The sequence below is a fragment of the Neodiprion pinetum genome, chromosome 2 (assembly GCF_021155775.2).
Source record: "Neodiprion pinetum isolate iyNeoPine1 chromosome 2, iyNeoPine1.2, whole genome shotgun sequence".
Classification (NCBI taxonomy): Eukaryota; Metazoa; Arthropoda; class Insecta; order Hymenoptera; family Diprionidae; genus Neodiprion; species Neodiprion pinetum.
Window position 1 is genome coordinate 14,162,348 of NC_060233.1, and position 25,921 is coordinate 14,188,268.

General features: G+C 39.1%; 6 protein-coding genes and 1 long non-coding RNA gene across 12 annotated transcripts in view; 3 read left to right on the forward strand and 4 right to left on the reverse strand.

The window, feature by feature from the left end:
• The window catches only part of Smr (Smrter), an 84,281-nt gene extending 82,047 nt beyond the window's left edge, over nucleotides 1-2,234 (reverse strand). Inside the window, exon 1 of one of the 2 annotated variants that reach the window (XM_069133682.1) lies at nucleotides 2,068-2,234. The gene's annotated coding sequence lies outside the window, so the exon portion shown is untranslated. The other variant, XM_069133681.1, reaches the window with a different exon arrangement.
• Nucleotides 2,235-4,773: 2,539 nt separating this feature from the next.
• LOC138190467 (uncharacterized) lies at nucleotides 4,774-9,279 on the forward strand. The gene is made up of 2 exons (XR_011176462.1): nucleotides 4,774-7,177; nucleotides 7,241-9,279. It is a non-coding gene; the product is annotated as an uncharacterized lncRNA (long non-coding RNA).
• mRpL44 (mitochondrial ribosomal protein L44) lies at nucleotides 7,922-10,986 on the reverse strand. Its single transcript, XM_046611249.2, has 5 exons — nucleotides 10,788-10,986; nucleotides 10,170-10,536; nucleotides 9,469-9,553; nucleotides 9,081-9,384; nucleotides 7,922-8,318 (listed from the first exon to the last, which is right to left on the reverse strand). Exons 1-5 carry the CDS (start codon nucleotides 10,855-10,857, stop codon nucleotides 8,128-8,130), a joined length of 1,017 nt encoding a protein of 338 aa, XP_046467205.1. The 5' UTR covers nucleotides 10,858-10,986; the 3' UTR covers nucleotides 7,922-8,127.
• Nucleotides 10,987-12,026: 1,040 nt separating this feature from the next.
• On the forward strand, nucleotides 12,027-13,196 carry LOC124211810 (cytochrome c oxidase subunit 5B, mitochondrial). The gene is made up of 3 exons (XM_046611253.2): nucleotides 12,027-12,186; nucleotides 12,371-12,450; nucleotides 12,918-13,196. Exons 1-3 carry the CDS (start codon nucleotides 12,108-12,110, stop codon nucleotides 13,122-13,124), a joined length of 366 nt encoding a protein of 121 aa, XP_046467209.1. The 5' UTR covers nucleotides 12,027-12,107; the 3' UTR covers nucleotides 13,125-13,196.
• A 53-nt stretch (nucleotides 13,197-13,249) lies between these two features.
• Nucleotides 13,250-16,667, reverse strand: LOC124211806 (peroxisomal membrane protein PEX13-like). 4 transcript variants are annotated; one of them, XM_046611243.2, is made up of 6 exons: nucleotides 16,529-16,667; nucleotides 16,325-16,406; nucleotides 15,728-16,015; nucleotides 15,366-15,613; nucleotides 15,023-15,202; nucleotides 13,250-14,907 (listed from the first exon to the last, which is right to left on the reverse strand). In XM_046611243.2, exons 2-6 carry the CDS (start codon nucleotides 16,390-16,392, stop codon nucleotides 14,525-14,527), a joined length of 1,167 nt encoding a protein of 388 aa, XP_046467199.1. In that variant the 5' UTR covers nucleotides 16,393-16,406; nucleotides 16,529-16,667; the 3' UTR covers nucleotides 13,250-14,524. The 4 variants fall into 4 exon arrangements, with proteins under 4 accessions (XP_046467199.1, XP_046467201.1, XP_046467204.1 ...); XM_046611245.2 differs by lacking the exon at nucleotides 16,325-16,406 and having other exon boundaries at nucleotides 15,728-15,969; nucleotides 16,461-16,662; XM_046611248.2 differs by lacking the exon at nucleotides 16,325-16,406 and having other exon boundaries at nucleotides 16,461-16,657.
• Nucleotides 16,668-17,636: 969 nt separating this feature from the next.
• On the forward strand, nucleotides 17,637-19,726 carry eIF3k (eukaryotic translation initiation factor 3 subunit K). 2 transcript variants are annotated; one of them, XM_046611251.2, is made up of 4 exons: nucleotides 17,637-17,933; nucleotides 18,113-18,332; nucleotides 18,611-18,884; nucleotides 19,526-19,726. In XM_046611251.2, the coding sequence occupies exons 1-4, from the start codon at nucleotides 17,881-17,883 to the stop codon at nucleotides 19,681-19,683; spliced, it is 705 nt and encodes a 234-aa protein (XP_046467207.1). In that variant the 5' UTR covers nucleotides 17,637-17,880; the 3' UTR covers nucleotides 19,684-19,726. The 2 variants fall into 2 exon arrangements, with proteins under 2 accessions (XP_046467207.1, XP_046467208.1); XM_046611252.2 differs by having other exon boundaries at nucleotides 17,699-17,933; nucleotides 18,665-18,884.
• On the reverse strand, nucleotides 18,747-25,353 carry Dnz1 (DNZDHHC/NEW1 zinc finger protein 11). The gene is made up of 4 exons (XM_046611250.2): nucleotides 24,920-25,353; nucleotides 24,367-24,642; nucleotides 24,028-24,186; nucleotides 18,747-23,959 (listed from the first exon to the last, which is right to left on the reverse strand). Exons 1-4 carry the CDS (start codon nucleotides 25,030-25,032, stop codon nucleotides 23,677-23,679), a joined length of 831 nt encoding a protein of 276 aa, XP_046467206.1. The 5' UTR covers nucleotides 25,033-25,353; the 3' UTR covers nucleotides 18,747-23,676.
• Nucleotides 25,354-25,921: the final 568 nt, after the last annotated feature.

The following is a 25,921-nucleotide window of genomic DNA, read 5'->3' on the forward strand; positions in this document are numbered from 1 at the left end:
TTAATGAAACCATTTTTTTCCTACAGGGATATTCCGAGGGAGATATGTAATGTAATTGTAGCGAAGCGAAGAGGGTTTTCTACAGATGAATCTCGGGAAGTGTCGAGTCCAATTCATGTTCCACGATTTTTCCCCATTCCGAATATCCGAGTCCACGCTTAAATCACATGTAACGCAACGATACTATTGATCGCTAATTCCACCTGATTCGAATGAATGTAACTCATTTAGCTTTGAAAAAGTTCGGTAACGTGGCGATCGATCATTGCTTTAATCCCTGCAGTCCTGTTGTAAGTTTATTTCAAGCATTCATTATGTGTGGTGAACTTCACAAACTTGCTTGTGATAATTGCGATCTTTTTCCGTACATTACATATTACTTACAGCTAGACAGTGTTGTTTATCGACCATACGGGGAAAAAAACCTAAATTACCAAGGCTATCGAGGAGCTCTGGCGAGCAACTCATATTGCTGTAAGGCTATTGCGGTTAAGGAGTGGACGTAAATTATTTGGAAAAGATACGAAGTAACTGATTTTCCTAAATTGCTAATTACGTACCGAAACGCGTTCGACACGTCTCTCTCGTAGAGAAGAGGAGTACGTTTATAGAAGTAAAAACAAATAGAATTGCATCGAAACTTTGAATGATAGTTTTCAACCGAAATCAATTAGTACGGGCATAATACGAACGTTATTCCGTTATACGTATACAGTGAGTGTCGGCGAATCGGGCCAAGTCGACGTGACTCTGTGCCTTGCACTAACCGCTGTGGATTGCCTCCCCCTCTCATGAGTGTCAGCGGCCCGATTCGTCGAATCTTTACGGTATAAAAATTTGCCCGTATTACGTCTATTTTGTTTTGGGAATGTAACGGTAGCACGATCAGTCGAAACGTCGTATCAAGTATTATTCTCAGAAATTCCATTTGAATGATAAAATACAGCATTCGAAACAGTCGGTCGACCTTCGCGGCATACACCGCGTCAGGTATGTATGTATCCATGATGTAGGTACACACGTGATACATATACGTAGCAAATGTTGCTTGCTTTGCTTATATAATACGACCGAAGGAGTCGAAACAAAAAGAAATTCGGGTAAAATAAATCGTACAGACTGCCTTTCTACGAAAGGCACGGATTTGTGTGCATATAATTGGGAATAACAATGCCTGCAAAACGGACGAACATGTAGTTACACGTATGAGATGTTCAAGTTCAACCAGCGAAATTGGATGAAATAGGATATATATAATTTATTAATAGACATCTATTTCAGGACAGTTTGAACCTGTTCCAAAATACCTCGTAGGAACACTGCGTAGGAAACCATTACGCGGCACGGATCTTGATCTAAACAGAGAACGTATATACAATATATACACATGTACATACGTGCGTGCCTGCATGCATAGGAAGGATGAAAAAATCCACGGTTTAAACCGAATTTCCTCCTCAACGATTCTCGACGAATATTAAAAACCTGAGAGATGATTCGGCGTTCATACGCGTTCGTATGCGCTCGTGCTCTTAAGCTGGCGTGTGTGGGTGTATTTTTATCGCGTACCGCTTGCGTGCGCGAATCATACGCGTGTGTGTGAGTATTATATGTACGTATTGATAGGTATACATAAGTATTGATGTATCGGTAAAGCTTATATCACGCGGGGAAGACTTGGAACGGCATTTATATTTTCACCTTATGACGGTAGTTCCGGAATTCCAGTAGTAGCCGTCGCCGCCACCACACGTAGAAATCACTTAAAAATAAGCCACGGTAAACAAAGCGACGGCGCAGGCGAAGGCAAAGGTTTCAAAGTGTTTCCGAGTAGCCTTGCAGGAGTTGCACACAGTGTAAAAGGAACCACAGGCACAGGACGCGTTAAAGTCGTCGAAGAATATAATAACCACAGTCTAGTAGCACCGTTGAGAGTTCAGTTCGGTTGGTTCGGTTCGGCAGAAAGCTGCGACGAACCAACCAACTATACTACACAACACCGGATAACAACTCGGCGGCTGTTTCTTTCTCTTTTTCACGACGGGTTAGCCTTCTTCGGCCTCTTACCCGAGAGCGCGAGATTTTCGCGATTTCCAGGGTGTTCCCGAGGAAGGTGCCCGAAGTTGGGGTCGGGTTGTTTTCAGGGCCGCCAGGTTAACGTCACGCATACACCGACACAACCACACAACCATGGATGGACGGATAAACGGACGGAGGTATGGATAGACGGGCAGCACACCGAACGACCTACGGCGAGGGGCGAGGGAAAAACAGGACGGCGGGGGGAGGATCAGCGCGGTGGAACGAGGAGAGACGGAGGGGAGTTACGCCAGGCTGGCCCGACGGAAGAACGAACGGCAACGTCGCGCTTACATGGCAACGCCGCGCAAGCTCTTGCGGACGTCGTACCACATGGAAAGGAGGGGGCGAATGGGAGGGCTGGGGTGGGGAGAAAGAGAGAGAGAGAGAGAGAATAGACCACACGCACATGGGTGCGTGCCTGCCGAGGCTTCGTCGAAGAGAGCGGAGTGAGAAAAAGAAAGAGAGAAGCAGGAGAGAGAGAGAGAGAAAGCGATAGAGAGAGATAGCGGATAACTATAGTCCGGCTGAACACAGAGGGACAAGACAGAGAGGGAGAGTGAGAGAGAAGAAGGCGCGCGCATACAGCGTACGGGAGACGCAGAGAAGCGACGAGAGACGAACGACCGAGAGGTGCGGGAAGCAGGGTGCGGATCCCGTTCTGCCGACCGAGAGAAACGTGGATCGAGCCCGATAGGACACGATGCCTTGCGTTGTGTCTGTATCATGAAAGTACGTGTGTGCGCAGGCGGGCAACTCGTGGGCGTTGGGGGGTGGACAGCTTGGGCCTTGAACTCCTTAATTTTACCTCCGTTCGAGATTCGAAACTCGAAAGGCTCGATAGGCCCGAGTCCTGACTTCGTCGTCGTCGTGGACTGCGGTAAGAAGTGCGTAGCTGAGTACGACTCGGGCTTTTATGCTGCTGCGTATAGCCCTCTCTCTCTCTCGGTCGCTCGTTCGCTCGCCAGTTTTCATTTCCGCAACGAATCGTGACCTACGCGCTCTACGTTTTTGACCACGCTACGGACAATGGGAATTGGGAACTCAGTCGTGTTTTGTTGTTTCAGCGTCGTCCGCGGCGCCTACTGTAATTCAACTTTATCTTTGGCGCCGTGAACGTAGCCGAACGTGTGTACTGTGGGGAGTTATGAGACTGGTTAATCGTACGGACACTTTAATTTTAATTAATTACTCTTTAACTACTCGTCTCAAACAGAAAATTCTAGTTTCTTATAAATCGGACGTTCGCCTCATTTATTATTGTCGTCAACAAAATACATTCTATCAAGACTTTCACATCGGTATTCAAGTTCTACCGCAACTAATAAATTTAAAATTGAAAAGTCAAAATCTGAATTTCAATGATAACTTGGGCAGTTCTTACCGACCGAGTAGAATGTCACTTATTCTTACTATTAGAGCTTGCGCGTCACTGGCGTTAAAATATTGCTAGATAATGCAATTATGCACTTAACGCGGAATAAGAACATCCCGAAACCTCATTGTTTCATGCGAAACTAATGCCAGAAAATTAAAATTTTTCTTGTACGTTTGTGTTCGGCACTGCACTTAGGTAGAACTAATCGTAAGCTGGCCGCGACTGTTTCAGGTCAACGATGCATAGATTTTAACAATGGCTGAAACAAGTGACTGAACCACTGAACGCGGTCGGTAGACTAAGTACATAACATCGTCTAATAGAAGTCGCAGAACGAACTTTTCAGGCGGAAACTTACAATTTCCGAATATTTTGAAATTCCACGTTGCGTCGCTCGTGAAAAAAAAATCACTGAACTCCGTATTATTAATAGTTCCGTACCACGATTTGACTAAAGCTGTGTTATCGTCGCGGAAATTGTTCTACGAGGAAAATCTTGCTCTCAAATAGCAACAAGTTCATGCGGACAAGTTTTCCGCTGCGTATAAACGCAGTATTGTTATTTGTTACACATGTATGCACATCGGTACAAATCCACGTCCTGCACTTTGTCCTCGATAGAAATTTTGGGTCTGCGTCGCAGCATTGGTTACGGTCTGGTCGACAACCTAGCAGAGCAAGATCAAAGACTTTGAAATAGTAAACAAGTAGGCTGGTTGCTTGGTTGTCGATGCGGGCGAGTGCTCGTGCGTGTGCGGATGCGTACACGCGTGTGCGTGTCGTGAGGGGGCGGGGAGGGAGAGAAGAGAGAGAAAGATATAGTTTCTGAAATGCCGGAGACCCCAGGCACCGCAGTCACTAGCCACCGACACAATGCCGTTCCTATAGAGCAGAGTTGGACAGTCACTACATCGCGTCGCGTGCATCGCATCCGTTGCAACGACTTGGTATTTTCTCTTCGTTCCATGCTCATACGTTGTCTCGTCTCATTCTTTTCGTTTACTTTCTCACTTTATCTGGAAGTTGATAAATAACATTTGACTATACGTATGCCTGTATGCTGCGTATCGTGGACAGTATCCGTCACAGATATAGCAGCGCTGTGTCTGCCTGTCGCCCAAGACCATGGACGAACACCTCATAAGACGGTGCAGGTGCTACTGGGGCATACTTGGTTTAAAAATAGCTCAAGATGTTTGTATGTGTCTAGTATACTTGCATCTAGTGAGCTTCGTTATTGGCCAGACTGTGTCGACTTATACGAATGACATTCCAAGCGACGGCATGAGCGCAAATGAAGCATGCGTTGTGTCTGACTCACCGCTATTTGCTCTCTTCCTCGTTTCATTCACGAACCGACCAACGAGTTATCCGAAGTAAAGCCCCCTGCAGCAGTCGAGTCACGTGGTTATTTTCCACATGTTGTGTATGTACACTGGTTTCCCTTTTTGGCATCCCCGTATACGCAACGAAGCGAATATTTCGTTGCAACGTACCTATGTATGTATACGCATATGTATACGTACGTCTGTCCAAATCGCAATCAAAATATTCCCACAGAACTTTTTGACTTGTGCCAATCCTCCGCGGCTTACGACCTCGGCATCAAATTGTATTGATCGAATGACACTTTACGGGTACCACGCAGAACTTTGGTATAAAAAATTAAACATTACCGAGATCATAGTAGGACAAATGAAATATAATTTGACGGAACTAAGGCCATTCGGCACCATATGTATGTGTATAAATTAAGAGCAAGTCGGTGTAAGTGTAACTTTCAGTACTGCCTGTCTATTTTGATCTTTGAGGCGAACGACGGAAGGTCGACTTGAAATTGAATGACTTACTTCAATCCTTAGCCATTTTCATGATAGCTCTCATCGCGTATGTAACCAATGTGTACAAAAATTCTTTTCGAATTGTTATCGTGAAGTTTCCCCGCAAATGGATGCTGCATATCGCCTGCGCATTCGCCGCTGCAAAGAGAAGGGGATACGGTGATCATTGCGCAAGTGAGTTGAACGGTGTCTCAGCAGTCAGAGCGAGCGTACAAATGTTCGACGATGGCTTGTTCGCATTTGAATTTAACTCATAGCCATCGCGACGTGACCCGGCTCTCCGCTAAGCCGACAGTCGACACGAATGCCCTTCTGCGCGTCCCGAATTCGTGGATTGCAGCGTGTACCCGCATACGTGCTTTGAGGGCCGGGATGCCCTTTATCGATGTGTGTATGCGACGGTCCGAGAACAGGTTAAGCCTGTGAACCGCCCTATCCCCACCTTCTCTTGCACGAATCTGCCGAAGGAACGTTGGCGGGTCACGGTACAGAGACGGAGAGAGACGCGAGAAGACAGACACGCTAAACGTAAATGCATTCGACGAAGGATGTCTATCGAATAGTATGTGGATATACGAATGCATACGGATCCTGTATAGTATTCGTTTCTGCAAAGGAGAGGCTATAGAAGCACTTTGACCGCCGTTTCTTATCCCCTTATTTTCTCGCTACACCAGGAATTCTACCACCTGCGTTCAGAAAATCATGCATGGTTTACGCGCTTTTCCATGCCCGTGTTCCGTACACAAAGTACACGTTTCTATGATTATGGGGTGAGTCGGTGAATGAGCATGCGCGGGATACAGAAAAAAAACCACTTTTAACTCCTAGGACTTAAAATTGGTCTTTTCCGTCCTGCACGCATGCGGTGTCGCGAACAAATCTGATATTACGCGACCCTAACCTCAATTTCGTGCTTCGTGAAAAAACACCAAACGTACTCTTGGTAGATAAAGAATTGGCTTGCACAAGGAGACTCTCCTTCGGCTCGTATGCGGCTGACCTGTGACTCATGTTGCAAACTTACATTCAGCCCGAAAAGACCGAGTTTGCCTCCTTGTTAAACAATATACTATTATGACCTCAAATACACATTTTACTCATACTTAAAATCAATGTCCACAGATATAAGCATATTTATAAATGGAATTAACCTGGGTACGAAATTATCAACTTGAACCCAAATAGATATTATAGATAACGTCTGAAATATCCGCTATTCCTCGATCGGTCTAATTTTCGAAGGAGACTATGAATATTTAGAGACCTCGAGCAATGGCACATCATTGATAAGAGTCAATATCGCGATAATCGTAATCAGGTAGAAGAACACTGTGGGAATTCACAAAAGTTACTGATTATTCACGAGTTTGAGGAACATTTTTTTAAAGTTTAAGAGTTTCGTTAAGCTCATTTTCAGCGAATACGCGAGTTATCGTTCAGCACTCACATCTAGATCGATGAAACATGATTTTGCAACGGTGGCCTTCGACCTAAGGAGAATATTAAGTGAATTGTTGTAATGGAGTACGATAAACATGAGATACTCTAATAGAAAAGAGGACATTATTACTATAACGGTAAGGTGTACGAGCCTAGTGTACGTATACACCTGTAAAAGGTGGGAATAACTTTATAGCCATTGCGCCGAGTCCCGACGCACGCGGCGTCGTGCCTCATTCCATTATGGCTCCTCTCCCTAATTCCTGCAGCAGGAGTACACAGACCTTGGTCCGTGGAATAGGTGCATAGCATAAGCTGCAGCAAAGGCACAACGAAACAACGGCTAGCGGTGTTGGCGTGGTTAAGGAGGCCCCGAAATGGTATGGACCCTCATTGGCGTAGGAGTGACGGCGTCGCGCAGAAATTTACGACAATTGTACGTTCCGAACATTCATCAATTGCAACAATCTGGAATATAAAAATCGTCAATGATTTTCAGGCGCCGGTTTAATGCCGGATTCTCTGTTCTTCGTGTTTTTTAATATTTCGTCATCATCGTTGGACCGGATCCTCACTTGGTTCCGAAAGGACAAGAGAAGCGCCACATGCTTTGGATGGTTCGCAAATGCGAGTTGACAAGGCGTCGGTAGATAATGGCGGGCTAAAATAACAATAGCGTCGATTACTTGATGGCGAATGGGTGTGGCTGCGCCATTGAGTCGTTACACACAGTGTAGAAGGTGGAAGAGGGACGGAGACATCGTTGCGAGATGTAGGCGAGCGGCGGCGCCGAGGGGCTCAGGAGGATGAACCACCTTAAAGGGGATAGATAGTACACCCAGAAAATAATCAATATACGGCTCTCTTCGCGTACACAAAATCTCGGCTGCGTACCTACGCAAATTCTTTAGCCTGCTTGCCGACGCTCAATGTTACTTGTATTATATGCATACATCCAAGTATTTCATTCAAAGAGGACCGCAAGCTGGGAACATACGTTTTCGGTAAACCCCATCAGTGCATATATATTTTGCTGAACAAAGGTCCGTATTTTACTCGCCATGGGAAAGAAAATATTAATAATAACAGGTCGAAATTATTTGACCTGTACGAACTTCGCGATGAACGTATTGTTGTTATAAATCTCCAAAAATTTTCGTAATTATGTAAATCTGTATACTATTTTTTGAAACATACTTTTATTATCTGCAACGAATTACAATTCGCACGCCGTTTGTATACCGTGAAAAATGTAATCTCTTGAACAAGTATATGTGTTCGTCTGGCATGTACATACGAGTTGGCTTATTGAATATTTAATCGTCTAAAATAAGATTTACACAGTTATATGAGCTTTGCTTACAATAAGATTTCGTAAACTACAACTCAACCGCCGACTGTATGCTTCAAATTTTCGGTACACCATTTCGTGAGTGGTAGATTTTCAGTTCTCTGAGATGATACATCCACTGTTAAATTGAACGGAATTGGCCGGCTGAAATCAGCTATTCCGAACATTCGCTGCAGAGCGTCAAGTGCTGCAATATTTTTTGCCACTTGTACAGTTTCGCCGGTACCTTTAAAAATTGCAAAACTTTATTAAAATTTTTTCTTATACAATACCACGATACATTTTAAAGCCCCCGATTTTTTTTAATCGCAAAGAATTCCGAAATTGCAGACGCGGGAAGATAGGAGTCCAAAATATCGGCTTGAGATCCTAGACAATTTATAAATCTTTTCCAGCTAATACAACAGGTCATCAAAGGATTAATGCTAATTCCAAAGATGGTTGAATATGTACACATATTTTTAACTATTTTTATGAACACCTGAGGAAATATTCAACTCAAACTACAGGGGCCAGTATTCGATACCGATTTTCTCTCCTTTACCAGTTTATATATATATTTTCCAACTAAGTTGATATCTAAAACTATTATGACAAGTACAAATGAAGAAAAAACAGTAGTAGGGGTACAGAACTCTCTCAGCCAAAGAAATATAGAAAAACGGCGTAGAGAACAATGGGCTAGATAGAGGTTTCAAAATGTGTCGAGAAAATTGTATAAAGTGGATCATGATAGTGAATACAAAAAATGAAGGGTGCATGGAGAGGAGAATGAAACATTGTATAACACTCTGGAATGTAGAGGACTTAGAGAAGTATTGGAAGAAAACGTCAGGTTGGATAGATGAAATAAAAAATACAGATACAAACAATGAAGAATTGTTACATCGGTATGTAAACAATTTGAAAAACCTCTATGGAGGAGACAGAAATGAGAAGAAAATGGAAGATACGCACTAATACTACTAATATTTATTTTCTGACTTACCTATACCGAGAAACTGCTGATCAGAATAAACTGCAACTTGGTAAGCAGCTAGAATTGTGTTTACTCCAGTTTGAGCAGTGAGACGAAAATCTGCAGAACCTCTTTTTTCTCTATTCAGAATAGCATCTAGTGTTTGAAACGGATGGCTAGGAGTCCAGATTGACAATATTTCTTTATCAGAAAGCGTAGCTATCAAAAAGTCGCGCACAAAAAAGCTTGTGTGAACTACGTCATTGCTGCGAGCTAATGCTGCTACTAATGCAAAGAACGTATTCACTAAGGTTTCCTGCCGCACAGGATGGTCCTGTGGCAATAGAAAGGAAAATTTATTACACATCATCAATTATAAGTCAAAAAAAGATAAAATAAATTAATATAAATTACTTACCTCGCTTAATATAATATCTTTAGTTCCAATCTGTACAGAAACCTTAGCCACAATCTCCTCGCTTAAAAGATAATCCTTCAGTTTCCTAAAATTTTTACAGTAAACGGATTAAATACTGTATCTGTCAGTTTTGCAAATGAAAATAAAGCTGAAGCTAGCAGCAAAACATGCTAAACTTTTTTTGAATAGGACAAACACAGTGAAAATGATAAACTTTTCATGAGATTTGATGAAATTTCGAATATTGAATTTCCTGCCTTCTTTTGAAAAATGATATCATATTCATCTGTTGTCACTGATTGCTAGCTTTAGATTCATCAAATGACAGAGGAAATAATTCTCGCTTGCCAGTAAAAAATGATGATTGATAAATCTTAGGAGTAGATAACCATTTTATCTATGTTTTACATAGATTGATATTAAGAAATTGTCTCAATGCAAAGAGGTGACCAAAATCTATGACCATTTTTTGGGCTGCAAACAGCGATGCAATTTTGTTCTATGCTTTCTTTCATAGATTCATCTGATCTAGATCTAATCTAGACTGATCTTTGTCTTTCATGCTCGACATCATAGTAATCATGGTATCTCTCCATCGACCAGCCCCATTTACTTAGCACTGAATACTTGGATTCGTTCAGAATATTACAAACATAAATAAACCCTACCATATTTTATACAATATATGTTTATATCCTTACAAAATGCCTTCTTCCGGAAGTCTTGGCAGAGCTTGTCTTAAATAACGCTCAACTATTTCCGATGTTAAGCATTTTCCTTCTACTATGAGATCAGTGTTATCCTTGATGCTTAATTCTGGATTTTCAATGCCAACCTCTCTCTGCTTCTGTTCCTCTTGTGCAACGTAAGACCTATGAGTAAAAGCTTGTTGCAATAGTTCGACATCAAAATTTTCGGACAACCTTTTGTTAAATGCAAATATTTCTGCGTTATAATTCCAATCAAGGAAATTACTTCGCCGCGGCTCAGGCTGTGGTCCTAATTTGGCCTTTCGCTTGTTGATTACACGTAGTGTTGGTGCAACCCATCGTTTTATACCTCGTTCACCTGAATCATGAGATCATTTATTCTCTTTTATAAAATATTATCGAATCATTTAGAGATATATTTTATTCGGAATGCAAACTTCGTGATTGGATCATCATATTAGAAATCTACTTGCTTGTAATGCTTTTTTTCCCAACATATCATCTTATTTGATAACTTGTGGAGTAATCTAGAAGCATATAAGTGCCTACTGTGTTGTTTTTTACAGTTGCTCAAAATAAAAGTCAGTATAAGAATATAATTTGGCATACCTGTGTAGATGACCGAGGTTAATTTTTGTATGCGAATTGCTGCTCTAGCACACGTGCGTAATGAGCTCATTGTATTTGGTAATATATTGTTATACTATTTCGATAACAACAATTTGAGGTTAACTAGATTAGGTTAGGTCATAGTAAACTATTGACTTATATCATAGAGTAAGCGTTTGCCAGAGACCATCCATGCCCTGGCGTAAGTATGATACATGCTCGCTATTTGTGTGTGCCTGGAATACCAGCGCTCTCTTTAACAAAACAGGTGTTTGGAACTAATTTTCAACGGTATGCGCGTATCGATAGTCGTATGCACTGCATTATCTACTGCTTTCGTAGTGTCATATAAGCACAGATCGGTTATTGACGTGATTTACTGTGCAAATCGAAAACGCAAAATCCGTAAGCTAAATACAAAAGCCATGGCACACATTCGCATTATTTGCTGAACTTTAGCAAGTGCGTATGCTACTGCAGGTAGCTTACCCATGCCGTTAACCCCGCGAAAACTGCAGCCGGAGTAATATGAGCGAGATATATACTCGGGATATTCCGTCTCTCTCACTCTGCACTTGATTGGCTGAGAGGAAACATATCGACCAATCAAGTGTAGAGCGAGAAAGATAAGTTATAACGGGCATATAGCTCGCTCTCTCTCACTTTTCTGCAACACTCTGTACATACAAAGCAGGAAGTAGGAGGGAAGGAGACGTAACTCAACCCTGTGTGCCAACAAAAAGTGGGCACGTTATCGGCGCAGAGTCAATAGTACCGATTTCCTCCACTCACCGTGTTCGTGTTTACGGTCGTTCGAAATATACATATGTTGTAAACAAACAACTGCTCGCCGGTCAGTATTCCAGTAACCTCTCCGTAATTACTTTATTCTTGCTCGAAGTTCGGATCCGTACTACTCTACATCCGCCGCCGATTTTGGTCTTGCACTCGGCCTGCTGCCCCGGCTAGACCACCTTCTCAAGCGTTCGCAATTTTCCTCTCTCTCTCTCTCTCTCTATTTATTCCTTTTTCGTAAGCAGATTTTGACAACAAAGGATTATCTTTTCTTAGTTGTATAGTGTAAATTCGTGAAACACAGCTGTAGAAAAGTATCTAACTTATAAGCTAGAATAAGACTTACATTATTGATTAATTCGAAAGGGTGCCGAGAGAGCGCTACCTAACAGCAATAAGGATCCCTGGTATTCGGTACGGTCCATGATTGCGTCCGTCAGACTTCGCTTTAATGGTTAACCGAAATTGTTTATGGCCGCCTAAATCTTAGAGCCAGAAAGGTCGTCTGCGTGGTTCCTCCTCAAAATGGCATCGCTGTGTGGAAGGATTCTTCTCCAAGTTTCTCGTCGCTCAATCAACACATCAGTAAGATGTGGTACCAAAGGTAACACAGGAGAACTCATCATTCAAAACTTGAAAAAAAGCACCACGATTTTCCGATTATACCTATGAAAGTATATTACGTAACGTTCATTTTGAGCAGAGCACTTGTGTGCTTCCGCGTGAAAGAGTATTAGTCCTTAGGATTCTCGTTGAAAATTTGACGTTTAAATATGTTATCCCGTCAGTTCCAGAAATGGCAGATCCCCTGGACCACGCCACTGGTTTGGAAAAAAAAGAGCTACTCGCTCGTGCTGCTGGCAATGATGTACGTACACAGTAGGTTGCAATCAGTATGGTGAAATATCAAATTTTTCATAAAATCGCATCCCAGTTGTGATGACTAAAATTTTCATTCGTTAATTGATTTTTCCGGCAAAGAAATACCTTTCCTTAAGTTCAATACGAATCATCCTTATGCTTCAATAGCTTTCATCATTTGTCACACTTATGTTCGGATCGCATGACAACTTGTAATTGTATTATGAAACTGGTTCATTGTAAATACTTTTATTCAAATATAAGGCTAACCTTTGCTCAAGCTCTTTAAATTCTACTATATTACTATACTATTTGTCATACTGAAAACTTTTAATTTATAAAAATGTTTATCTAATATATTTATATACAAATTGACAGTAAACTTCGAATATTTCCTCCATCATAACATGTACGTTCATTATTTTAATTACGTACAAATGACAGTAGCGCTAAACACATTTATTTTTACATCAGGATCCATTTGACATGAAAGTAATCAAGCGTGGACCAGGAACTAAAGATTGTCCAAATGAGGTACCTAGTGCATTTGACAGCCGACTGGTTGGATGTATTTGCGAAGAGGATGCAACTTCAATAAACTGGATGTGGCTGCACCAAGGTTCCCCTCGTCGTTGCGAATGTGGCCACTGGTTCAAATTGATTGAGAAAACTCCTTTATAAATATAAACGCAGGTTAAGCTAGTCGAATGTTTGAAACATCTACCTAGAATTAATATTATGTTAGAAAATCGAGGAGTTTGGCTTTATTTATCATCCAACTATGCTCCCAATTTTTCCTACCAAGCGATACACAAGTTGCTAAAAATCCAATATTATTACGCGGTAAGTTGCAAAAATATTCAATCACATTTAATTTTGATGTAAATATAATTTAATCGTAAATAAATACGAAATTAGAAGCTGCCCATCACAATTATTATTTAAAGCACTTTGTTTCAATCCTGTGATGGATTCTTGATCAATTAAAACACCTGAAATCAAGACACAAAGTTTCACAAAATCCACTATTGTATTTCATGTGATACATTCCTAACCAGAACTTTACACGCATAGTGTAAGTACATGCATATATATAAATTATGAAGTAAATAACAAAAATAACCCGAAGTCCTAACAATTTCAAATTATTAAATAAAAATGGTATAAAAGTTTTATCACATGCCACGAACATCTATTCAATTGTGCCAGTCCAGCTTCGCTCTGTATTAACTACTGTGGGAGTGTTGGCATGCTACAAGAGATATGTGTGGTATGTTATTTATGTATTCAAATTTTCGCAAAAAATCCTTTGCAGCAAGAAACATTTTTCACTCTCACAGGCTTCACAATGCTCAATCCAGGCTAGCCAGATATTAGGGTTCTAAAATTTATGCAAAGAAAAAAAAACGAGCGAATGCTGAAAAACGCCACAATACCCACACTCTACATGCTATTTTGAATAAAAACACGCTAAAACATTTTTATTTTACGAAAAAGTAAAGAAATTGTATAGACTCGTGATATGTCTATCGCAATTTCGTAGATTCAATGCCATTTATAATTTCTTTTTCATACCAATTTTGTGGATTGCATATAAAATGTGGCTGTTATTCCCTTTTTTGCGTTTGAGATTCGGCGAGTTGGATATTTGGATGAAACCAACTAGCTAAATTCAAATTCAACAAATAAAAATTAATACAACCTGGTAAACCATTAAAAAAATGTGGATTTGAGAGGGAAATTGTGTGCTTCAGAGTACATTTAGAGGAAGTCTTCATTTTGGATTGCTTATAGGAAAAGGAAAAAAACTGGATACTTCTAGGGGAATCGGTGAACCACTGTGAAATCAGCTGAATTCTGTTTTCGCGCATGTAGAAATCATATTGTGATTGAAAAATGGATGGGTTAAACCATGTATTTTTACATCCAATTCGACTGATAATATAAATATTTTTTAGACAGACACCTCAAATGACTTCACAGGTCAATTTGCTTTCCAAACAAATCATTCATTACTCAACATATTTTTCTGTGTTACGAAATTACAAATCCATAAGTTATATCAAAATGGAGCAATAATTTTAACCTTCCTCGGGTATTTTAGTCCCGAAAGCTTCCTCAAGATCGGGAAAACTACATTTGTCTTTTTGATTAGAACTCTGCGCCATACTGGTGCCAATATTTTCAGAACAATCATTTGCTGTTCCCTGTTCAGGGACTGTTGATTTTTTTTTAATCTGCCCAACCACTGTCACATATGAAGATGGTATCAAACCCACGTTCACACTATCCGTTGCTTTCCACCAACCAGGTGTATCCTTAGGTTGCAGAGATTTTGGTGCTAGCCAAATTTTTTGTCCACATCTTAAACTGAGTTCTTCGCTAGAAGTGGCATTAAAGTCATATGTCGCTGTTGCTGTATACATAGGCTCGTTCTGTTGGAACCATTCTTTTGGATTATCAGCTGAAATACGTAAAGTGAAATAAAAGTATATGCGGGAATATTCTTACTTAATATATGTACAATTTTTGGGACTTGTGAAATTATAAAGTACTCAGCACTTTACTGTGCAACTTACTGTTTATTTTAAGTTCTTTGGCATTATGAACTAATTTATGGACTAAATAAGGAATGGCAAACAACGTGCTGAGAAACATGAAAATTGGCCAACTGGGAGATCCCGTTTTCCCTCCATTCATGACTTCAATTGCTGTCTGGCGCCATAACAATTCACTATTTGGATCGTCAGGGCGTAATCCTATGAAATATTAGATTTGTTGCAGTGAATTAAAAATGCTATCACAATCCTATAACTTAGTGATTATCAAAAAAATAAGTAACATAAATCTGGTCAACGATTCAGTAAATGTATCACATAGTTTTATGAATAGTGGCATGAAGAAGCAAGTTTATATATTTACCCAGCATGTACATACTCTTCCAGTACAACCACTTCATAAATCTAATAAGAGCAAATGTATCCAAGAAGTGTCCGAACATGGAGCGTAATCTACCTATGTTGTCTGCTACGCTAAGAATGGCTCTAAACGAGCTTGTCATTGCAAAAAATGTTGATTCAAGCATCATTGTGATAGATGAAAATGTGTGTACCATTGTTTCTATCGATTGGAATGCTGGCCTGGTTCTCTCTTCGGCTAACTGAACAAATCTATGGATAAGCAAGTGGAAGTACAGCAATTAACTAATTGAAGGCGTAAAACACTTGGTAAATGAATTTTTCAAACACAAAATTTCTGTACAACAGGATGTGATATGTTCTCACCGATTCTCTACATCGCCACTAGGCCCGCCAAATTGATTATATGAATTATAACCTGACGTCCCACTGTATCCACCATATCCACCATATCCACCATATGAGCCATAGCCTCCATAGCCTCTGTAATTCATGCCTGTTCCATATCCACTGTAATACGGTAAAGGCAACGATCTGTGATCCCCATACATTGGCTGGTAACTTTGAACAGATCTATTTGTACGGGGTGGCAAAGGTGGGGGATTCCTCTGTTGGAAATTGGACACATTACTGTTGATTGGAAGGCTTGGCTCGCTAAATGAACAAAATAATTTAATAGATGTAATTTGAATAAGAAGCAATTAGCAGCAATGCTGATAGAGCAAGAATTAATATAAATAACTACAATTCTGATAATAGACTCGCTCTGCAGAAAATCATTGTATTTAAGAAATGATGTTCCGTAACAAATAGAACATAGAATGTAGTTTGCATATCTCAAGCGTTTACTGTAAGAATATTATTGTCTGTTAATAATGTACATGATCAATACTAATTATTCGTCTTCATATGAATTGTTAACCAAAGAAAATCAATGTCTGAATTAGAGAGAACACTGTGTACCTTCTTCCGAGGTCCGGGATGGCTCTAAACTGGTTATTGTTGCAATTACTATGCCCTTGTTGATTCATTTTCACGCGGATTGCTAAATTTTCAGATTAAGCAATTAAAAACAATAGGGATGACGAAGGATACGTACACTAGCAATAACAGTAATAGGATCGGTATAACATCTGATTATTGACTTGATAAAAACCGTCATCGGACCTGTTGTAATTACGATGTTCCCTAGTGTCAAAGGTTAAGGACTTTTCTGGATATCTCCCCACTACAGACGAATGATTTTGACAGACTGAATGGGCTGTTTTCGGTTCAAGAGGTATCTTAGAGCATATACTACTGGAGGTAGCTAGTCATACCGTCAACCTTGCGAAAAGTGTGGCTGTAGTAATGAGAGAGCGAGGTATATATCCCCGGATTAGCCTGGATACTCCATCTCTCTCACTCTACATTTAATTGGCCGAGAGGAAACGTATCGTATAGAGCTAGAACAGGCTGTAAATGGATAAGTGCTCTATCTCACTCCCCCGCCATGAGAGGTATCGTTTCGTGATTGCGTTTTTTTAATTGTGGGAACAAGTGGAAATTTCGTATTTTATGCGCTTTTGTATTGGTAAAGAACTACGAAAATGGGGCAGGTTAACCACTGTTAGGTAGTGTTGATGTGCGTATACTTTAGAATGTCCTACAATAAAGCTCATAGGGCACGAACACGGTCTTACATACAGGTCTTGCGACTCAATAGAATTCTAATGGTAGAGAGTGGCTCCTCTGTTGAAGAAAAATCCAGATGGAGCTGCGATCGAGGGATGCATCAACATAACCTACAATGTTTGAATAAGCCTTTGACGTTAGGATTCCACGCCCATGTGACGCGCGAGCGCGACTATCGTCATCCTTGTCGCACCGGGCATCCCTCGATCGCAGCGACGCTAGCGGCTTGACACGTTAAGAGGCCCACGTCGAAACTCAGAGTCGCAAGACCTGTATGTAAGACCGTGGGCACGAATTTAAAGAATACAATTTTTGTTCAGAGAAGTCGAAGTGTCTAAAGAAAATGCAAGTGCCAAGCCTTCAATAAATATAAATCTAACAAATTGGACACTTCAACGTAAAGATTATATAATGTTTGTTGCCATAAACAACATTCTTTCTGTTCGTGGCTGCCATAACCTCAAAATTCGTCGCAGCCATGAATATGTTTATGTCGTGTCCGTGTTTGTTAATATATGTATAAACGAGTAAAACTTGCTTAACGCAGAGTATTCTACTCCGTGGTTAATAGTGTACTTGGTTCACATTTGTTTTGAGACGTTGTTCCAAATCAATCCGACGAATAATTCAAATTTCGCATTCTACCGGGATACTGACTGCGGAGCTCCCAAGCGGTGAAATCAGAAAGTCCCCATGGTCAGATGTATCCGCTTTTGTATACTTACTAGTCTTTCTGAACAATCTATGCTTATCTTTCCTTCACTTTTGTTCTAACCTAAAAATCAGGCTAAATATCTATCACTCCTTGCGCCGTGGAACTTGAAAAACGTCGAACGAATTCCACCATGGCAGAGGCTATGAGGCAAACTATCGTCGAAATGTTGAAGGGGATTGAGAGGTGTTTACAGTCATTCTCACTTTCTTAATTTGTTCAATTCGTTCATATCCGCAACATTGTGTTACCCAACCTCAACATGTCGTATTCAAAGAATTAGTCTCGTTTTTTTTTTTTGCGTTTTCAATTGTAGAAAATGTCCGAGTATGCGATAATGTTATAATGACACCAGTTGATTTCAGATACAATCCTGACAATCTTTCCACCCTTGAGAAATATGTTGAAATTCAGTCGAGGGAAAACGCTTATGATCTCGAGGCAAATCTTGCTGTTTTGAAGTTGTATCAGTTGAATCCGCAACGCTTTAGTCAAGATATAACTTGCCAGATATTGCTCAAGGCTTTGACTAATTTTCCTCACACAGACTTCGTTCTTTGTAAATGTCTGTTGACTGAAAAAATTGTAAGTATTGTAATTATTCTTCTAATTAATCACTTTTAAATCAAGGGAGTACCTTTTTACTCCACAATTTTTATACCTTACAAATAATATCAAATTGTTATTCGACTTACTAATTTATACGAAATTATACAATGGTTTCACGTTGGGAAAGTTGACAACCCAAAGGGGTTTTGTATTATCCCCCAGTCTGCACTTAAAATTTTATATTCCAAGACAGAATCCCTTGCTATCTTCGCAGAAGTTAGCAAGTCCTACAACATCTTTTATTTGTAAAATAGATTTACAGAAAAGAGGCAAAAGGAAGACAGATTTGTAAAATTTTGCAATTGCAGATGCAAGAAGAACCAATCAACCAGATCATGTATTTGGGAGATATTTTGGAACAATGTGATTTCCAACATTTTTGGGACAGAGTTTTATCTATGCCAGAACTGTGCAACAGAATAGTTGGGTTTCAGGACTCCGTCCGCAAATTCGTCTGCCATGTCGTAGGAATTACTTTCCAAACTATCGACAAAGGTCTGCTTGCCCAGCTACTTGGTGGTATCGATGGTGCGTTCCTTTCATATATATACTTTTTGCAATAAAGTAACTGTGTCACAGAGTTTTCAATTTTCTTTGTTACGGTGGGTAATATTTTTTGTAAAATTTGGATGAGCAATGAATCAAAAGTAACATGTATTAGTCTAAAATCTTTCAAATCATTTCATCATTTCAAACAATGAGATATGCTAAAATCCGTACCTTTATTTAATAAAACAAAATGAATCACCAGAACTAGTCCACAAGTTTTTTAAGATTCAATCTAAAATCTCCAAATTTCAATCTAAATGTACAATTATGTAAGTCTTCCGATATCTGGTTTTGTTCAATAATTAAAAGAAAAAAAATGCTTAGTTGTTTTCAAGGATGATATAAATTGTATCCTTTTGCCAGTCTAATTGTAAGTTACATTCCATTATTATTCACATAGAGTTGAAAAATTTTTTGACACAACTGCTTCACACAAATAAGTGGTTTATTCACTCAAGGGAATGCTGAACTGTTTGATTCAGCTATTCATGTGTCATTGTTGGTAATAATATAATAATCGCAAACTCACTGTGTAGGAGTAAAGAATAACTCATCAGTCAAGCTTCCTCTCAAGATATGTATTATATTTTGTAACGTTTGTTTTTTTCAAACCTCATCAGATTCCACCTTGAAACACTGGGTCAAGAAATACGGATGGAAAGAAGAATCTAAGAATGTGATTTTTATTGCGAATCAAGATGAAAACATCAAGACCAAAAATATTACCGAAAAAATCGACTTTGAAAATGTTGCTGGACTCATGGCTGCATGTCTGTAGGCTACATCTGGAGTGTTTGAAATAAATTTGATATCAAATAAAATTCGATGTTGATATTCGTTATTATTACCACTATGCGGTACCTTGATTTCTATTTTCAAGCTGTTACACTTGGGGGAAAAAATGTTATCAGTCAATTAAGGGGGGACCTGGTTCAGAAAAATGTTGTTTCTTTTATTGTCTAAATCGATAGATAAATTCAAGAATATATGCCCAAAGTTACAGATGCCAATTCAAAGTATTTTCGGGTATACGAAGCCCAACATAAAGGGGTGTCGAGCAAGTGTGTACGTGCTCGACCTTCTTTACATCAGCAATGGCGTTTCCAAAACTCGCAGGTATTTTGAAAGCACATACGTACAGTGACGATTACCTTATTACAAAAAGTGAGTGCGTGGAACACGTACAATAATGAAGAAAGAGAAGCTTGGTGTTAAGAAGCGGCTGACTGAGGGTATCATAAAACAGCTCACAATTTATTGTGGTTTAGTACTTAAAAGAAATATTGATTTTGTCCACGAAATGAACAAAGCTGTAATGACAACGCTGGATCATTATTGCTTCACAAACAAATCCCCTCAACACGAGAACTATCCAACAGGCATCGTTAGATAGTATGAATGGTGCAAAGCTGAATGCAAGAATCAACTATGATCTTTGAAAAATTCTGCTCGATCAATTGTTGAAAAAACGTAGAAGCACATTCGCCCGATTTGTGAAGAACTATGAAATGATGACCTTCTAACGATATACTTAGGCGATATACGCAACATTGAAACGAGTCGTTCAACTCAACAATCTGGCTCATGAATCTGAAATACCTGCATTCCGACCAAAAAAACGTTGAAATTGCCGCCTATTTGGCTGCAGGCATATTCAGCGAAGGGTATTCAGCGATTTTGAATACCATGCAGTTGGTGGATTTGAACATTGACTAGCAATGCAAAATGTTTGCTGATACCGCTGAAGTGTAACAGATCAATAGAGAGAAGAGGTACTAGTTACTTGGCACCATGGGGCTCGTAGACTCGAACTATGCATCAGAATGAGATGTTTGAGGAAGCAGGACTACTATATGGACCAGGAACAGCTGATTAGCCAATCATTAGCGTAAGAAACCAAAAATTGATATTTTTTCCAATTAAAAACTTCAATGCGTGTTTTCTCAAGTTTTAATTTTTTCAACTTTGCTGAATTGGTAGGTGCGATAGCAAAAAAATCAAGCGACCTATGGACTCATACCTAAGTTTGTTCTGTTTAGTATTGAATTCTTTTCTAAATGAACTAACAAAATTATTAAAAAAGTATTTTTAAATAAATTTTTCCTATTATCGTGCGCAAAGTTCGGTTTTACGCACGCATTTGCGTTCGCAAAGTGCCACTTTCCCATACGCTGAGAAGAGCGTACAGGAATGTAGCTGAGCGCGCGGGAATGTATGAGAATGTACGCGTGGTACCGAGGCGTGCCTATGTTATTACATTATGTACATTCGCTTGTGCGAACGCCGCTGGTTCGAGCGCCGGTTTATTTACATCCCACCGTTTTTATCTTCTTTGAAAGACCTGTCGAAAGGTGCATTCTACGTTCTGCATTTCTTTAATACGGACAACAAACGCGAAAGTTATCAGTCGCCTCGCATACGCTCTTTCGAAAGAACACTGTCAAGTGAGAGTTGATAAAAATGAATAGTGTACAAAGTTCGTGTATAAATATATACCGTGTAAATTTGACATTCTGTTTAAATTTAGTAAATTTATATTAGTTTTTCAATTTACTTCCTTGTGGTCGGGGGGGCTTTGCCCTCTAATAATTACAGGTATATGGGTCGAACTTTGCGCAACTTAATAGGAAAAATAGTATACAATACTCGTATGCTGCGTAGGTGTACCCACACTTGCTCTTGTGACAAACTCCGCTTGTGCGGAAATCACCTACTTTGCGTACTCGTATCGTAATATATTAGTACAGCACGTCGAAGTGATCTTTTTTTCTGTGAAAAAACACATTTTTTATCAAACCTCAAAAAAGTTATGATTTTGTTATGTCTGGGGTATCGCCACATGTCTCCCTCATCTCGTTAGTCTCCCACGATCCTTACAGTAACCTTATCATCTCATTCCTGTCCTCCTATTTCCATTCTGGCCGACTCCACTCACTTTTTGCCGACTGTGCTAATTTTATTCTCCACCATTCTGAATCTGCGTACCTTGTACTCCTGCTCTTTACCTCGGTACCATTCCTATTCCAGCGTTCGAGACGATCAAGTCTATTTCTACACTCAACAATCTCACGTATAACTTTTTTTTACCGATATTGTGAACTACACACGCCGTTTAAACTAATCCACAAATTCGTTAAACAAATATATAGTTGATATCTCAAGTATCCAAACGGTTATTCAACCCTTATCTCAAGTTCTGGTTGTCCCCGGACGTAAAGGCGATGGTTAACCAGTTTGTCCCTTACCGCTCGGGAATAAACGATGACCGCGGACGTAACAATTTCATGATTATTTCAACTTTTTCTTAGTTCATTTAGAAGAAAAATATATAATAATTGGACATATTTTGTGTTTTTTTTTGTTTCAGACAGTTGTTTTTTTCCCTTGCAAAAAAACCTCGATAAAAGTTTTTTTTTGACCTGCTAAACCAGGATCCGTCCTTAGAGATAAAAGCTTGTTTTGCAATTTTTTTAATTTTACATTCAATACTTGATAACATAAAGCTTTATTAAAACAAAATCATGCTTTGGGAAAATAAAAACTTAACATAAATATTGCCTACTCATGTAAATCTACAATGTGTATTCCACTTTAAGTGAAACTCTTAATTTAAGAGTCTTAAAGAATTACAATATAAACCTATTGTTGACAATCAATGGAATGATATACCATCTCCAACTTTGAATGATTATGATAAGAAATTAAATATTTTAATATATTAATGTGCGATTAGTCAATTTCAGTTCAATAAGTTATTTAAAATCTTAATTAATGATTTTCATCTTAGATTGATCAATTTGATTGTAAATAAATATATAATTGAGAAGTTTTTTGGGTATCTACCAAAATTACAGTATTTTTAACGTCGTCTTGCTGTGAAAATTGACTAGATTGCATCAGCGAAAAGTTGGGTATTATATTTAAAAAGAAAAAAAAAAAAAGAAAACCTTACAAGATGTACCAATTAGCAAATGTCAACTTCGCATCGCAATATAGCTTATTCCGATTTGAGTCATGGAATCAACAATACAAAAAATTTCGACTTGATATGTATCTGCTACTAATTAAGTTTGTCTTTCTGTCATGAATTTTCTCAGCAAATCGACGATATACAATTTGCTATGTTCTCGACAGTTGAATCATAATTGATCATTTCCAGACTTTTGAAATCCATAATTCTTGATGGAAGCAAAAGAATTTAATTTGAATTGCATTCAATTTCCATTACCAGTATTAACTATGTGTTTTTGTACATAAGAAAACGTCATGTCCATCCAACTATGAAATCAATTTTCTTTGCAAAATCGATCTATCGTTATTTGAATCTCGTAATTAATTAACAAATTTATTCACACATTACAGATTTTAAAATGTTCAAAATTGAGTGCTTCGAACAATAGTTGATTCAGTTTCGATCAGTGCAAGACATCCAACAACAAGCATACCACTATAATTTGTCTTGAATGTTATTTACGAAATGGATTGTTAAAAGTTGCTTCCAATTCTTCTGATTATTGCTTTCAATAGGCTTTGGGCATAGTTAGAAATGATAAACTAACCTAATGACAAATCTAAGACTAGTTTATTAAAAGAATTGTAAATATTGCCACACCATTAACTGAAATCAAGTAGGTATGCGCCCATTGAGTGACCATTTGATTTACAGTTGTTAGGTTTGATCAGTTTTACCGACGAGTTGATTCATTGCTGTCTAAAAAATTGATTTCAGGACATTTGGAACATGCATTTCTCCCTCAGGCTTATTAAACCCCTAAACTTGATGGTCAATTAAATGAGCATCTTTACGGTACGAGTAACGAGGAGGATTGTGACATGGAAGTAACCACAAAGCTGGATGACTCTTACCACAGACCTGTGCAAGAAGAGTTAATGTACGAGGGGTAGTTTTATTGGCATGCTGATGATGATGGTTTCCTTGAATTCTTTCTATAGCTGTCTCATCGCCTAAAATAGCTTGAAACTGGTCCACCAGAATTGCTACCACAAACATTCCAAATAACGCCGACTCCAGTACAAGTATGACGCAATGTAGACTGCAATGAGAAACATCACAGTTTTGATTTAAAACAGAGTTGTATAAAGCATGTTGTATTTTACTCACATGCGACTTTGTTTTATTGCCACGTCAACGCTGCATTCAGGACAATCGAAGACCCAAGAGAGGATGACCAGTGTTATAGCGTATAAGGCTAGTATACCAACATACACCAGAAATTGTATAAAATATTTCTGATTTCGCTCCCCCACACAGTTATTTATCCTTAAATAAATACAATAACATGTGAATAAGCCCTTAGCACAATGTCTGAGATACGGTGACTAAATTTTTTACATGTATTTATCTAGATTTTAGTCAAACAATTGAAAAAAAAGAAAGCAACTAGCTTTCCTGCTCTGAGGTTTCATTTATCATGTTGTGATTTATAATTAAAAATCTCACCATGGACAGTGATGATCCATTCTCCTGATACATCGTTTGCATATCTTGCAATGATGGGCTCTTGGTGGTCTATAAGTTTCACAACGAGTACACACTGTCCAATCATCTCTTTCATCAGATTCATCCCTGTTTCCACCTGTATGGATGTCTGAAAAGTCCATCCTTGTCTGTGGAAGAGGTACGAGACCAGGATCGCTGCAGACTGCCTTCAGATGAGACATCATCAGCAGTAAAACTATCGTATTGAATGTCACCACATGAAAAGGACCCCATAGGCTATAAACGGGAAAACATTATGAAGACAATGTTCAAACTATAATCCGTCTTGCCTTTAGGTGATACACTTGAAAATTGCATGGAATGAAAGATGTAACAAATTGTGAAACAGGTGTGTCTTGCGTTAAAAAATGTGCGAGTTATCAAATTAAGTTTCATTGCAATGAGTTCGCTTTATTTATTCGTTGTGGGAATAATGAAGTATCGTTGACGTGTTGTGAAGCGTTTAAAAGGCAAAAGTGTCAGGCAATCGCTAACAGTCTCGGAGAGAACTAACCTGTCTTGCATTGTATGTAGAACAATCCATCGCACAACGACGTAGTCAGCATAAAACACAGCGATATACGTAACGATAATGCAAACAATACCGCAGGGATCCCTTACAAACATTTTTTATTTTCCTCGAAGTCACATTCTTTCTCCATACCTATTCGCTAAAGCTGCTGAGTTGGTTCTTTAGACTTACATTCTGATTGTATACCTGTCACTAGCTACTGTAGACACGATGTTACAAGAACAGGTGCGACAACGGAGCACACCGGACTGATTTACCGATAAAATGTTGATGGAGTTTCGCACAGAATTTTCAAGAATTCCGCCAAGGTGCACGTCAGGACTAGAAGGGAACATCACTGATAACATTGAACATTGTGCCCAATGCTTGTATGCGGCTTTGCCCCGTGATTGGCAGAGCGAGAGAAAGAGTGTACTAGGATCGATTTTGTAGTTCCACTCCTCACATTTCCCACCATCGAAGCATTCAGATTAGTTGATTATACTTTGTAAACCAATCAGAATGCTTTGATGGTGGGAAATGGAATTTGCTACAGGCTCTAGTCTTAGATCTAAGGCACTTAAAAATCGGAACGATTTCTCGGACCGAGAAAAAGTTACCAGAACTCATATCGTGTATACAGCAAACTCGGACGTAAATCGTGGATCGAAAACGCGGATGTAAAAATGGATCACGTTCCATTATTCCGTACTAGCTGCTGCATTCTCTCCTGTTCTAATTCAGGCAGCCAATTGCAGATGATTGCAGAGTTTGCATCACGCATGTGTGAATTTCAAAGGTAAATATCAAATATAAAATGAAAATATATCAACTATTAAAGCAATAGCGAGCACTTTTTCAATTTTTTTTTCTTATCCGTCATTTCATATGATACAGTATCTGGATCCACATGAAAATTCCAAAATAAATAGAACTATTAGAAATGCATTAATTAATATATAGGAATGAGAAATTACAAGATTAAACAGAAAACATTCAAGTTAC

Bases quoted from the DNA above. Each gene is read 5' to 3' on its own strand.
- mRpL44 (XM_046611249.2), bottom strand. From the start codon at position 10,857: ATGAGCTCATTACGCACGTGTGCTAGAGCAGCAATTCGCATACAAAAA. The intron at 9,554-10,169 runs GTAAGGATATAA...TAAAAATTTTAG, and splicing joins CTTCCGGAAGAAGGCATTTT to GAAACTGAAGGATTATCTTT. The intron at 8,319-9,080 runs GTAAGTCAGAAA...CAATTTTTAAAG, and splicing joins TCAGCAGTTTCTCGGTATAG to GTACCGGCGAAACTGTACAA.
- LOC124211810 (XM_046611253.2), top strand. From the start codon at position 12,108: ATGGCATCGCTGTGTGGAAGGATTCTTCTCCAAGTTTCTCGTCGCTCA. The intron at 12,187-12,370 runs GTAACACAGGAG...TTATCCCGTCAG, and splicing joins AGTAAGATGTGGTACCAAAG to TTCCAGAAATGGCAGATCCC. The intron at 12,451-12,917 runs GTACGTACACAG...TTTTTACATCAG, and splicing joins CTCGTGCTGCTGGCAATGAT to GATCCATTTGACATGAAAGT.
- LOC124211806 (XM_046611243.2), bottom strand. From the start codon at position 16,392: ATGAATCAACAAGGGCATAGTAATTGCAACAATAACCAGTTTAGAGCC. The intron at 16,016-16,324 runs GTACACAGTGTT...TTGTTCATTTAG, and splicing joins ATCCCGGACCTCGGAAGAAG to CGAGCCAAGCCTTCCAATCA. The intron at 15,614-15,727 runs GTGAGAACATAT...GCTTATCCATAG, and splicing joins AGTGGCGATGTAGAGAATCG to ATTTGTTCAGTTAGCCGAAG.
- eIF3k (XM_046611251.2), top strand. From the start codon at position 17,881: ATGGCAGAGGCTATGAGGCAAACTATCGTCGAAATGTTGAAGGGGATT. The intron at 18,333-18,610 runs GTAAGTATTGTA...TTTGTAAAATAG, and splicing joins GTCTGTTGACTGAAAAAATT to ATTTACAGAAAAGAGGCAAA. The intron at 18,885-19,525 runs GTGCGTTCCTTT...AAACCTCATCAG, and splicing joins GCTACTTGGTGGTATCGATG to ATTCCACCTTGAAACACTGG.
- Dnz1 (XM_046611250.2), bottom strand. From the start codon at position 25,032: ATGTTTGTAAGGGATCCCTGCGGTATTGTTTGCATTATCGTTACGTAT. The intron at 24,643-24,919 runs GTTAGTTCTCTC...TCCCGTTTATAG, and splicing joins CTACATACAATGCAAGACAG to CCTATGGGGTCCTTTTCATG. The intron at 23,960-24,027 runs GTGAGTAAAATA...TTCTCATTGCAG, and splicing joins GCAATAAAACAAAGTCGCAT to TCTACATTGCGTCATACTTG.